This window comes from Syngnathoides biaculeatus, chromosome 17 (genome assembly GCF_019802595.1).
Source record: "Syngnathoides biaculeatus isolate LvHL_M chromosome 17, ASM1980259v1, whole genome shotgun sequence".
In the NCBI taxonomy this organism is placed as follows: domain Eukaryota; kingdom Metazoa; phylum Chordata; class Actinopteri; order Syngnathiformes; family Syngnathidae; genus Syngnathoides; species Syngnathoides biaculeatus.
The window spans coordinates 7,886,511-7,900,461 of NC_084656.1; the positions used below are offsets into that span (position 1 = coordinate 7,886,511).

A 13,951-nucleotide genomic window follows, 5' to 3' on the forward strand; every position below is an offset into this window, starting at 1 on the left:
ACAGACAGCAAACCTTTTTTTCTTTATTGCCAAAAACAATTCAGTTTTGTTGTGGTTTAGTTAAAGGAATTATTAGATCATGCAGTTATTTATCTGCTTTAGACAGTGGCACAACACCTCAATTGAACTATAGTCATCTGGGACACTGATACATATAACTGTGTCTCATCTGCATAGTCATGATAGTCAAAAGTAAAGTTCATGAAAATATGACCCAAGGGCAGCATATACAGGTAGAACAGGACGGGTCCAAGAATTGACCCTTGAGGTACCCAATATGTCATTGCCAATTGACATTGAAAAGTGTCTGTACTGATGGTGGTCGTTGCTGTTGTGTGATAAGGAGTGTAGGCAATGTTCTGTAACTGATGAATGACTTTTCCTATAGTTCTTACAACTCTCTTAAGAGCTTTTTTTGTACACAGCTGAGCAGCTTACATATCATGAAAAAATACAGTATTTTAAAATGCTTTAAATCCCTTCATCAAGCTCCGATATTCAACTCTCAATAGAGGGGTAGCATCCGAGCGTGAGGAGGCACCTCCTAATCTGAGACCACAGTCCCCAATCAGAAAGGGTGGAGTGCCCTCTCCAGGTCAAGAATGAGATCCATCTGGAAGTGGAAAAGTTCAAGTAACTTGCTTATGAATACAGGGAGAATGGAGTTGGATATCAACAGTGGGATTGGTGCAGCATCTGCAGTTATACGGACTCTATTGGTCTCTTGTGTTGAAGACGGAGCTAAGCTCGAAGTCAAAGCTTTCGATTTACCTGTTGATCAATTTAAGTAACCTCACATATGGTGACGAGCTGTGGGTCATACCCAGGAAAATAAAATCGTGGGTGCAAGTGGCTGGAATTAGTTTCCTTTGCAGTGTGTCCTGACTCTTCCTTAGAAAAAAGATGAGAACCGCAATCATCTAGGAGGGGCTCGGCGAGAAACCCCTGCTCCTCTGAATCAAGACAAGCCGAATGAGACCAAATGCCACCCAGCCTCCAGTGCTGTACGCTGGTTGAAGGATAATCACAGTAATTTTTACAAAAAAAACCCCAAACAAAAATAGAAAATGTTCTGCTATCTGTCATTCCACAAAGACAACAGTATTAACAACAACAAGAAAAAATATGCTGGTGGAGCTAGATCCCTCCTTCACAATTGTGCCTACCCCCATGGTCAGCATCCACACGTAGAACTGTTCATGAACTGAACTGGAGATTTTATTACACTTATCATCGTGCACAATTTGTTTTATTTCTATTATAAAACAATAGGTATAGTCCCATGATATTACAGATTAGGTGATGGTCTTTTTTCCTAATATTTGGACATTTTCAAATTAAGTAAATTATTGTAATATTCTGTAGTATGGTGAAACATAAGCCACCTAAACAAGTGAAATCTCTTTTCACAGTAACCCTGTTACATTGACCAGATCAGTTAACCCAAGAAATATGTTTTTGGAATCTGGGGGGGAAGCAAGAACAATGGAGAAAACGCAACTCAAGCACTAGAGGGCATGCAAACAATACAGTTTGAAAATTAAATTAGAAATTAAAACTACATTTTAAATGCAGTTTTTCTTTGCTATCACGTACCTTTCATAATAAATACTGAAAAACATAATTATATTATAAAATTGTATTGCTTTAAGCAACTGCAATTCACTGGAAACCAGTTCACGGTGTGGCCCGCCTCTTGCCCAAAGTCAGCTAGGGATGTGCTCCAGAACATCCGTAACCCTTATGAGGATAATCAGCACCGAGAATGGATTTTTAATTCCATTTTATCATGAGAATGTGATGTCAAATCCAACATTGCTTCAAAAATCAAAATAAAGTATTGCAAATGTTTTGGGTGGGTTGTCTTTCCTTTATTTGGGGATATTTAAACTATAGATTTAGACTATACTGGAGTGGCCAGAGAAAACCCAGGCAGGCACGGGGAGAACATGCAAACTCAACACAGGGGGGGATTTGAACCCCGGTCCTCAGAACGGTGTGGCCAGAAAATAATAAACTGTCAGTGTGTCCATGAAACTTCCCTCCACATAATATATTTGCAGATATAAGACAGGATACAAATGTAAATTTTACTTAAGTTTGTGTAAGAGTATGAAAGTGAAACCGAAATGATGATTTCTATATTAAGTGACAATAAAGCAACTCTCAAATTCTTCAGGTAAACTAAAAACTAACTCTCATTTTTAAATAATCCTACAACCAGTCAAGATAGACTGAGCTTTGTCATATTATCAAATTACCCTTCACTTCTTCTTCGTCATCAAGCAAGCAGGTGGTTGCAATGGCCTTGGTCACAAGGTACGGGTCACAGTTTGCTGCAGGGCGGCGGTCCTCAAAGTAGCCTTTCTTTTCTTGACCCACCTGGCGAGGAATGCGGATACTGGCACCTCTGTTTGCAATTCCAGCAGAGAATTCATTGACGTTGGAAGTCTCATGAAGACCTGTGAGACGTCTCGTGTTGTCCTGACCACCGTGTGGGTCGTACTTCTTAATATGCTCCATGTGTTTTTTGCTCAGCTTCTTGATTGCCTGCTCAATGTATCTGTCATCAAAGATTACATAGTTGAATAGGTTATTGCTTGTTCTCAGCATTTAACTTTAATCTCTCTTTACACTCGGGCTCTATTTTCATAGATGGTCCGCAAAAACTGGCGCATGTTGATCACATCCCTGCCATACTCCTGAAGACTGGTCTACAACAAGCTAAGTGTAACAACACAAACAACATGTGTTCCTTGATATGTGGCCTGCACAATAGCAATTTGGTTGTACAAAGCAGTCATGATTCTGAGAGGACCACAGCAAATCATTTTCTTCTTCTGCCATGTCAAACTTTCAGTGCACTTGTAGCACACCACACTGAAAGACAATGCGACAAGGCCATTTGATGGGGCTGAATTGAAGCCGGCTGTGATCACATCCACACGAAATTGGCATCACCAGGTCTAACTTGTCTCTCCACAAAGTTACACCATGTAGCGCTGGATTTACACCAGTCACGAAAATAAAGCCCAACATGTCATATTGCTTCAAATATTTATATGATTCAAATTGATCATGAAGATAATTGTATACTGTCCCTCCTCAAATCATGACCTCCACTCACATGATGCAGTACCTCAATCATGAGCGTCATCTGCTTTAAGAAAATCACCCCCCCCCCAAATAATGTCCTCTTTCCTACCCTATAGATACCTGGTCCCCTTGGCATTTGAGTAAATAAATACCAACAGTCACTGTATGAAGAAAGACATGAGCTCTAAGCATTGTTTAAGATTTCAGTAATTCACAGTGCACATTACAAATTAGTAGGACGGGACTTTTTGAAAGGATAGTTTACTTACTGCAGTCCTCCCTCTTCCCTCATCTGCTTAGTGCTGACATTAGTATGGGCACCGGCACCATTCCAGTTTCCCTTAATTGGTTTTGGGTCCAGTGTTGCAGCAACCCCAAAATCCTCACATACACGATGCAACAAGAAGCGTGCAACCCACAGGTGATCTCCCATCTCAATACCTTCGCAGGGACCTACCTGGAACTCCCACTAATCCAAGACAATAAAACAAGAAAAATAACTAAACAAGGGAACTAAATAAGAGGCTCTCTGGGGTTGAAAAACATTCTTTAGCGAAAGAATCACCATGGCCATGTAAATGGTGTTTGCTTTCTTTACTTGCCTGAGATGGCATAACTTCAGCATTTGTTCCAAAGATTTTGATCCCAGCGTAGAGGCATGCCTTGTAATGACATTCCACGATGTCCCGCCCAATAGCTTTGTCTGTGCCCACTGCACAGTAATAGGGACCTTTAAATATTCAAACAAATATTAATCAATTATTGGATTGCCCTTGGGATTACCGGACTGGAGCATTGGAATAAATGGGTCACAGTTCAAATTTTACTACAGAACAAAATAAGTCAATCTTTTGGTCTGAAGCATTTGTAATAAATATTACAAACCATTGTTGGAGAGATATTAGATTACATCCTGACTACTGTCAGGTGCATTGCCATGGGGAGGACACCAAACCCCAGAAGCTTGTTACAAGAAGGGAATGTTCTCCTTTTTTTGTGTGCTTTTGTCCTTGGACGTCTGTATCCTCATTGAGTGCATGTGACTGTTGTGTGTTTCTGGGTGTTTTTTATTTTTTGGGGGGATGCCCTCACCCCGTTACCAGCCCCTAAAAACCAGTAAATTTAAGACACAATTGGATTATCCTCTTTATTTGCCTTGTATCAATTGTGATGTTGTTGTTCTATAGATTCTATACAGTGAAGAAAATAAGTATTTGAACACCCTGCGATATTGGAAGTTCTCCCAATTAAAAATCATTGAGGGGTCTGAAATTTTCATCGTAGGTGCATGCCCACTGTGAGAGAGATAATCTAAAAAGAAAAATCCAGAAATCACAATATATAATTTTTTAACAATTTATTTGTGTGATACAGCTGCAAATAAGTATTTGAACACCTGAGAAAACCAATGTTAATATTTGGTGCAGTAGCCTTTATGTGCAATTACAGAGGTCAAACGTTTCCTGTAGTTGTTCATCAGGTTTGCACCCACTGCAGGAGGGATTTTGGCCCACTCCTCCACACAGATCTTCTCTACATCAAACAGGTGGCTGGGGTGTTGCTGAGAAACACAGAGTTTCAGCTCCCTCCAAAGATTTTCTATTGGGTTTAGATCTGGAGACTGGCAAGCCTACGCCAGAACCTTGACATGCTTCTTACAGAGCCACTCCTTGGGTTTTCTGGTTGTGTGCTTTGGGTCATTGTCATGTTGAAAGACCCAGCGACAATCCATCTTCAATGCTCTAACTGAGGGAAAGGAGTTGTTCCCCAAAATCTCACAATACATGGCCACGGTCATCCTCTTCTTAATACAGTGCAGGCGTCCTGTCCCATGTGCAGAAAAACACCCCCAAAGCATGATGCTACCGCCCCCATGCTTCACAGTAGGGATGGTGTTCTTGGAATGGAACTCATCATTTGTCTTCCTCCAAAAAGTGGAATTATGACCACAAAGTTCCATTTTCATCTCATCTCCCAAGACTCCTCTGTATCATCCAAATGGTCACTGGCAAACTTAAGACGAGCCTTGACGTTCTAGTTTAAGCAGGGGAGCCTTCCGTGCCATGCATGATTTCAAACCATGACATCTTAGTGTATTACCAACAGTCACCTTGGAAACGGTGGTCCCAGCTATTTTCAGGTCACTGACCAAGTCCTGTGGTGTAGTCCTGGGCTGATTCCTCACCTTTCTCAGGATCCATGAGACCCCACAAAGTGATATCTTGCATGGGGCTCCACTCCGATTGAGATTGACAGTCATGTTTAGCTTCTTCCATTTTCTCATGATTGCTCCTACAGTGGAGTTTTTTCCACCAAGCTGCTTTGCAATTTCTCCGTAGCCCTTTCCAGCCCTGTAGAGGTGTACAATTTTGTCTCTGGTGTCTTTGGACAGTTGTTTGGTCTTGGTCATGTTACAAGTTTTAGTCTTACTGAATGTATGGGGTGGACAGGTGTCTTTGTGCAGCTAATGACCTCAAACAGGTGCATATAATTCAGGATAATACATTGAGTGGAGGTGGACTTTTAAAGGCGGACTAACAGGTCTTTGAGGGTCAGAATTCTAGCTGATACACAGGTGTTCAAATACTTATTTGCAGCTGTATCACACAAAGAAATTGTTAAAAAAAATCATATACATTGTTATTTCTGGATTTTTCTTTTTAGATTATCGCTCTCAAAGTGGACATGCACCTACGATGAAAATTTCAGACCGCTCCATGATTTCTAAATGGGAGAACTTGCAATATAGCAGGGTGTTTAAATACATATTTTCTTCGCTGTATATTTTTTGTAGTAAATAAAAATTAATTCTGTTTAGTGGAAAGTTGTTTCTTGTCCATTGACTCACTACAGTGTGTTCTGCTGAGATGAAGACTATTTTTGGAAATGATAACTTCCCAGTTTAGTGAAGTTATTCACATTGCTGGTGTTAATTCCGTTGGTAAAGTTCATAGCCGAGAACGTAATGCCCCACTGCATTTTTGAAGGGAAGATTGGGCAAGAATTTTATCACAATACTATAATTTTAATATACTGACCTTGGGGTGCAGGGAATCCATTTTGAGGCCAACCAAATGGATGCCCATCTTTTCCAATAAGTGTATATTCCTGCTCTATGCCAAACCATAGCCGATGCTCTTGAATCTGGTCCATGACTTTCTTGCAGCTCATTCGATGGTTTGTTTCTTAACCAGACATATAAAAACAGTTTCACGTTACCTGTTTCAATTTGGAGGATCTCATATTTCAAGAAACAAGAGGCAACGGTACCTGCTGCAATGCGGTTATGTTTCAAAACTTCACAAAGGACCAGTTTATTGGGGTCAAGCGTGAATGGATCTCTGAACATGCACACTGGGATGAGGTACATGTCACTGTTGGAGCCTTCGGACTGATATGTGCTTGAACCGTCAAAATTCCATTCAGGAATATCTACCAGAAATCAGATTACCACAGGAAACAAATCACCAAAAAGCTTCCCCAAATGAAAGAATGATTGTTTGTCAGAACATGATCAGATTCCAGCATGTACACATTTGACTTCTGAAACACTTTAATTTACTGTTCTGATAAAAATACTGGTTAATTACAGGATTCACCTCTACATTTAAAATTTTCTTCATCCCCAAAAGTTGTTGTGAAATAGTCAATCACTAAAACAGTATAGTTACCTTGTATACTTTTAGGTTCTGTATCCAGGGTCCGGGTTTTGTTGCGGAGTCCTTCTCCAGTTCCATCAATCCAGATGTAAGTCACCTGGCATTTTTCTCCTTGTGGCAATCTCATATAATGCTCACGTACGGTCTTGTTAAGGTAAGAGCTCGACACTGATGTCATGTTTACCTGGAAAAGGTTTCTATCCTGCTGTGACAGTTTGCAACTCATAATTTCATTTTCTTTAATGCTATAGGACGTTTACGCGTAATGATGATGACTCACCTAGTAACAGGTGTTAATTCATTTGTAAAAGTTATTTTTTTTTCTGTTCCTCTTGGCAATGGCATTTTCACCTTTCTTGCATTACATTTGTGAAGTAACCATGTCATCAAACATATCTTCATACATCTATTTTGGTAGCTACTATTAATTGAAGTTATCAGTTTTTTTTCAGTTAAATATTATAGAGAAAGTGCATCAACTGTATTCTGTATTAAAAAAAAAAACGAGGTAGAGTATTTCATATAAAGCACACAACTTACTTTTTCTTGGTTTGGTGACTTCAGGTGTCTACAGACAGCTCTCCATCAGTGCAGGGCAAAACCTGTTTGTGGTATTTAACTGAACGCCCACAAATGGCGTCCAACTGTTGTCTAACCAAATGTGACGTCACAGACTGACTGCCTCTGTTTGTGTGTGTGTCTGTGTGTTGTGTCTTAATTTTCCCTCTGTTCTCAATTGTTTTTTAAATTTAATAGGAAAAATAATGCACTGTATATATGAGGAATAAGACAACATTTCTTTTTTTCCTTCTTTTTAAAATGTTTAAATCATGCTTGTATTTATGCATTGATGTCTTTGTAAAGCACTTCGAATCACCTTGTTGTTGAATTATGCTCTATAAATAAACATGCCTTGCCTATGATTCCTAAAATCAAGTAAATATGTACATTTCCATTTTCAGTGCTTCAGCTATTAGTACAATAAAAACTTCCAGTTGGCATACGAAAATAAACTCATAATTCAGTACAATGCACAAGCTTAAGTAAGGAGAATATTAATTCCCATGACAAATAAAACCACCATCATGTAAAGTAGACCCTGGAGCAATTTGTGGATGACTATGAGTTGTTAAGATGAGTCAGGTCTTGCAGCTCAGTGAATTTGATCAAATCAAGTACCGGCAAGCATGACAGTGGAAATTCAGTCAACAGCTAACCAAAAAATTTGACTCAAATCAGCAGCTTCAAAAGGTCGAGCTGCATGGAAGAACACGACAAAACAAAATCCAAACTGTGAGAGACTCCGTCAAAGAATGACGATGACTCAAAAAGATTGTGTTAAAGTGTCATACAGAATGATATGTAGATGTTAGTTTTTTGAAGTGTATTTTTGTGTGATTTTTTTTTTTTTTGTTAGTCAAAAGACTTCCTTGTTCTAGCAGAACTGGTTGAACATGATTATCCATACAACCTTTTTGTTCACTACTTGTCCTCATCAAGAGTGCAAGTAACTGGAGCCTACTTAAGCTGACTGAGGCTGGGAGGCAGGATGCAAGTACATACAGTAAGTAGTTTTTATTCATACTGCATTCCTCACAGACAGGAGTCACCAAGTCCCCCTTAAAAAAATTAAAACATTTAATCCAATAAAAAAAATTCAGGTCTAACTTGTCTACCTGCCTGAATCAAAATGTAAATCTCTGCAGTTTACACAGCACTATATTGAAGTTGCATTCAACAATTTGGGAGTCCTGGACCACAAGGTTCTATCACCTCTGATTTTCAGTCCTTACTGTGGTACAACAGATCATCAGCAAATAACAGTGGCCTCACAGATGAAATGACTAAAGGTCCAACACAATGGTACACAACAACAAATACATTGTGATCAGTGCATAACTTCAATACTGCAGCCTTTGTTCCTTGGCAGTAACTAAAAGTAAATCTCTTTTAAACTGCTGTCGGTATAAATAGATGCAACATTCTGCACCCTTGAGCATCCACCAAAATGATCACTTAGGGCCATAAACCTTCAATGTTGCGAATTGAAAATGTTATTTGGGACGCTTCATTGTAAGTCACGGCTTCTTAGCCCATGATTGAACTGAGCATACCTGGTTCTTTTTTTTTTTTTTCATTTTGCAAAAATTTTCTGCTCACATGGAATTGTTGAAAAAAACATTTCCGTACAAAGATTGTCACGAATGTGGGTTTGAGTGCTGGCAGCAAAACTGGAAGACCCAAGCACAGAGAAGCAGAGAGGGAAGGCAGAAGTGCAAGAAAAATATATTTTTAAAAACGTATTTATTTTCAAAAGGCAATTGGCACGTGGAAGAATCAAAATAATCAAAACTGCTGAACAGATTGTCGGCACCACCCTACCCACGCTAGAAGACTTATACGCCACTCGAACGAAGACAAGAGCAGGCAGATTCCTATAAAGCTCGTGCACCTACGTCATCGAAGTCATGTAACTGGCCATATTGACGATCTAGAAAAGCATTGTTCAATGCTAACTCGGTTGGAGACGACACGAAAATGTCTTACAGCACGACACCCAGAGTTTTGTCCGATACCGTTAAATATTTAAAATGTGATAATAAATGAAGGTACGTGGAAAAATTAGATTCACTTGGCATAGAGGATTCATTTTTAATGCTGAAGTCGATGTTTACACTGATAAGAAAGTAGACTGTTAACCCACTTCCGCTTGTCTTGGACAAGTGAATCTACACATGTATCTGGTGAGTAAGTCGTCGAGATTTACACGGAAGAGTTTGAAAGTGTAGAAAAGTTTGGACGTATAGAAATACTTTGTTGCTGGATCTGTTCTCAATCAAGAATAAATCTCACATAGTGATGGAGCCACTCAGATTTTTTCAATACAAATATCAATATTTAAATCAATGACCCCTGGTTTTATACAAACTCGCATTCATTAACATGATTAGATTAGAAGAAAAAAAAAAAGACAGCGAGTCGCTTCTTCATACAGGGAAGCGTGTTGCGGCCACACATTAAGCTTTGGGAAACCTCTCCATGACAGACGTTTTCTTTTAAATATGCATTGTTCTCAAATGAGTCCAATCCGTATTTCAAAAAAGAAAATAAACCGCTGGGATAGGCTTCAGCGTGTTGCGGCCACAGGTTAACTTCCGTAAACCTCTCTGACAGATGGTTCATTTTCTTTTTTTAAATACGCATTGGACTCATTTGAGAACAATTCACGTTAAAAAGAAAAAAAAATGTGTCGGGGAGAGATTTACCGCAGTTTAACGTGTGGCCACAACACGCTTCCATGTACGTTGGAGACGTACATGGAAGCGTCATTTTTTTTTCTTGTTAATTGCATTGTTCTCAAATGAGACAACTTCGCATTATAAATACTTCTTGGGAATTTGTGATTCAGAAGAATAATTCCTACCTGAAATGAAGTGATCACTCCACAGTCTTGTGTATTTGGTTGGGCACTATCCATCACGTTTAATTGCAGGAATCCATCGATCTTTTCTTGTCTTCTCAGCTGGTATTCTATAGAATGACCTCTTTGAATATCTGTCTTGTCTGATGTAACAACCAACAGCTCAACAAGTCTCAGGTATTGTTAAATATTCTCCTCTGGTTCAATGTCCCCCACACTGTCGAGCAGCTCTTTTTGACCGGCAACATAGCGCCAAGAAAATGGTGACATCACGTGCACGAGCTCTATTGGACACTCCATGTTCTGACCATTGGTTTTTCCAGCTCCTTCCCTTACGTAGGCACGACTGAGCAACGCAAACTCTCACAATTGACTTTTTACACGCATCGACAGCACAATCGACATTGTCCCAGATTGTCGAATGACGAGGGATTTTAAACTGCATACATTCTTTGAAGTCTTGACACCCTTTGCACAATGGTCATTGCACTGGGCTATTGCTCTATTAGGCACTCTAACTGCTCTAAATCCAAGAGGACTCTACATCCTCTGCATGAATGTCAACACCCCCCCCAAAAAAAAAAAAAAATTCTCATCATTGCCAAATTACCAGCAGCCTTTATTTCTTCGTGCCTGTTACCGCCGTGTCTTTATGTCTCAATTGACTGTCTGTTGTCAGGTATGGCGAACTAGATCGGCTCCAACTACAAATTCCTTTTATGTTTCCGACATAAAGTTCTTGGAGTTCAAGCATGACATGCATGGATATGACTGAGCAATACAACCCTCTGACTGATTTACCCAGCCGATAAGTCATAAATGTTGCTTGTAAGACACGTCACTCCCTGTAAGAACATGGATAAGATCTGTATGTCATTTGTAGTGATAAGCGAATGGCTGGATGTGGATGTTTAGATCAAAAATCTCTTTTACAGGAGTGTCATTGGTCAAGACAAGCTAGAAATATTCAAACAATCCTCTATCCACAGTGCGTATCACGTGCGATCATCATACAGGGCAAGAAAATGAGATCCATTCAAATAGAGTTCAATGTGAATAAGACAAAAGAAGCAATGACAGTAATAGTGCACAATCTTTATGTTTCTTGACGACATTATCACAAAATTGATGGCCTCACTGATTGAATACCACACTGATATTTTTTTGAACACACCCCTTTCAACAAATTACCCAATTGCACAGCCTTAAGGGTGTGTATATCATGAATGCTGCGTCTTGTTGGTTTTCTGAGAATCTACTGAACCCACTGGTAACTTGTTTGACGTGTAGCAATAAAAACAGACAGAAAAGACCTGCCATCATTTTAAGTTTTTACCACCCAAAAACCAACAACACATGCATTGGGCCCTACAGAAACATCCATCCATTCATTTTCTTCGCCACTTATCCTCACGAGGGTCGCGGGGCGTGCTGGAGCTTATCCCAGCTGTCAACGGGCAGGAGGTGGGGTACACACTGAACTGGTTGCCAGCCAATCGCAGGGCACATAGAGACAAACAACTGCACTCACAATCACACCTGGGGGCAATTTAGAGTGTCCAATAAACGTTCCATGTTTTTGGAATGTGGGAGGAAACTGGAGTGCCTGGAGGAAACCCATGCAGGGAGGGAGAGAACATAAAAACTCCACACAGGCGGGTCCGGGATTGAACCCGGGACCTCAGAACTGTGAAGCCAACTTGAAGCTGTATAGTCTCATGTATAATGACTCCCCATGTATAATACCCATCCACAAAGTTGAATTCGAAATTCAGCAAGACCCTTCTAACTATGTACAGTAATGTATTTTTACCTCCCCTGGGTGGCCGGTTGTCATCCCAACTCGGTTGAGCCAGCGTACCACCCTGGGTCCTCCGGTGTGGGACGTGTCCAGTCTGTCGGGCTCCTTTCGGGTGGACTCTTGGGTCTGATCCTGCCTCTTGATTCATTGAGTGGGGTCTTCATCCAATGCGGCGAAACCACAGGGGATAGGGGACACTTCTTTTGGTCATTGTGCATGTGAAACTGTGTCAATTCACTTGCATGCATCCAGAGGCACACACCCATGAAACTCTGTGGATGGGTGTCGGGCCACTCAGTTATTCTTCATGAAAATACAAAGTGCTTGGGTATCCCCAAAACACACCCTCGTTCTATAAACTTTTATGATTTTTTAATTAACGTAGTCAATCCTTCCACACTTCACGACCTTTGTATTGCATGCTTCTTCTCCTGTCCTTGTCTAGTTCCATTTTATACTCTTCTTCCCTCACAGGGTTTAGGACTACCTCCCCATACGACACACATACAGCATCCAATGTATATAAGGATTCACTTTTCTCATCTTGTTTACAGTTAGGGCATTGTTTTTTGTCTTCTTTTCTTACTCCCCTCTAGAAACTTAGTTTTGTGTGACTGATCGACTCTGATCTCATTTTGCTTGACCTGACAGCCGAACAGACAAAAAAAGGAATGAATATGTATTGTACACCTTTCTCATAACATCTAGGTGGCAGTGGTATATTGAAATGAAACCTCTACACTGCAATACACTGATACTAAATGGGAACCAATGTGTTGGAATATGAGGAAGAGGATTTCAAATTAGAGGAGCACGTAAGTGAACTTGGAATTGTCAAAAGTACATGTTTGTGACGATCAGAAGGTCAGACCCAGACTGCAACAACGACAAGCTGCCAACTCGAAGCTACACAGGCAAAAAGAGTGTGGCCACTGGGTTGATGTGACGTCTGTCTGCAGAAGAGACGGCTGTGAGATTTAGTTCACTTGCTTGTTGTTTAGGTCATGATGGAAGTAAAACTATTTGGCACCACAGCTGATTTCAGCCTCTACCTCTGTATCCAGTTTTTTTTTTGCCAAGTCTTTCCCAAAAGATGCAATGTTAAAGTGATGGGCACAGTTTGAAATGCTTCCTAGGCACCCAAAGCTAAGCACGTTTCTTCCCCTATCTATTGACTTTCCCAATCAAATGGTCACATATTTCTTTATCACTTGGAAAGCCAAATAAACACTTGCCACCACCCCCTCCCCCCAGAAGCATTTTCACTACCAAATGTCACACAATAAACCATCATGAAATTGCTAAATCATAAAAAAAAACAAATATAGAAAGGTGGGAACAGCAGCATGAAATAATAGTACACAATGCCGAATGAACAGGCTCTTTGGCCTGTGTTGCTTGGAGGAGATACATAATCACTTCAAAGGGGCAGATGTCTTTTTTTAAGGGGTCAGTAATGTTAGAGTTATCAAGAAATGTTTTAACATCACTGCCCTCTGACCATTAAAGTCAGAGCTGGACAAACATAATCCTCTACACAGACTTGGTCTTCAACCCATATAGTTTCTGCGGTATATGATTAGCTTCCGATTTAATTAATTCTATATAAGTCAAATTTGTAATCAGAATTATGGAAGTACTTTACTTCTTTCTACTCTTATTGAACACGCACATAGTACATTAGTTTTGGGTATGTTCACTAAAAACAATTTAAAAAATATGACTTGGGCTTGTATTTCTACTTTTGGAACAGGCTCGTTAATCTTCATCAGGATGACAGAAGCAAAATGAACTCAGAAGTCCACAGAAAGATTTTGTCTGCCAATCTAAAGAAGTAAGGTTTAGCCTGGTGCTGCAGTTGCCTGTCTACATAGTATAATTGTTATACACTATATGTACAATAAAATAAGATGAACCATAATGTCATCCAGCCATCCACCCATTTTCTGAGTCGCTTATCTTCTCAAGAGACGC

General features: G+C 40.0%; 1 protein-coding gene across 1 annotated transcript; it reads right to left on the bottom strand.

Annotated features, from left to right (window-relative positions):
• Positions 1 to 1,385: 1,385 nt before the first annotated feature.
• LOC133491115 (glutamine synthetase-like) lies at positions 1,386 to 7,013 on the bottom strand. The gene is made up of 6 exons (XM_061802016.1): positions 6,768 to 7,013; positions 6,367 to 6,528; positions 6,135 to 6,281; positions 3,699 to 3,826; positions 3,366 to 3,565; positions 1,386 to 2,563 (listed from the first exon to the last, which is right to left on the bottom strand). Exons 1-6 carry the CDS (start codon positions 6,979 to 6,981, stop codon positions 2,245 to 2,247), a joined length of 1,170 nt encoding a protein of 389 aa, XP_061658000.1. The 5' UTR covers positions 6,982 to 7,013; the 3' UTR covers positions 1,386 to 2,244.
• Between the last annotated feature and the right edge of the window lie 6,938 nt (positions 7,014 to 13,951).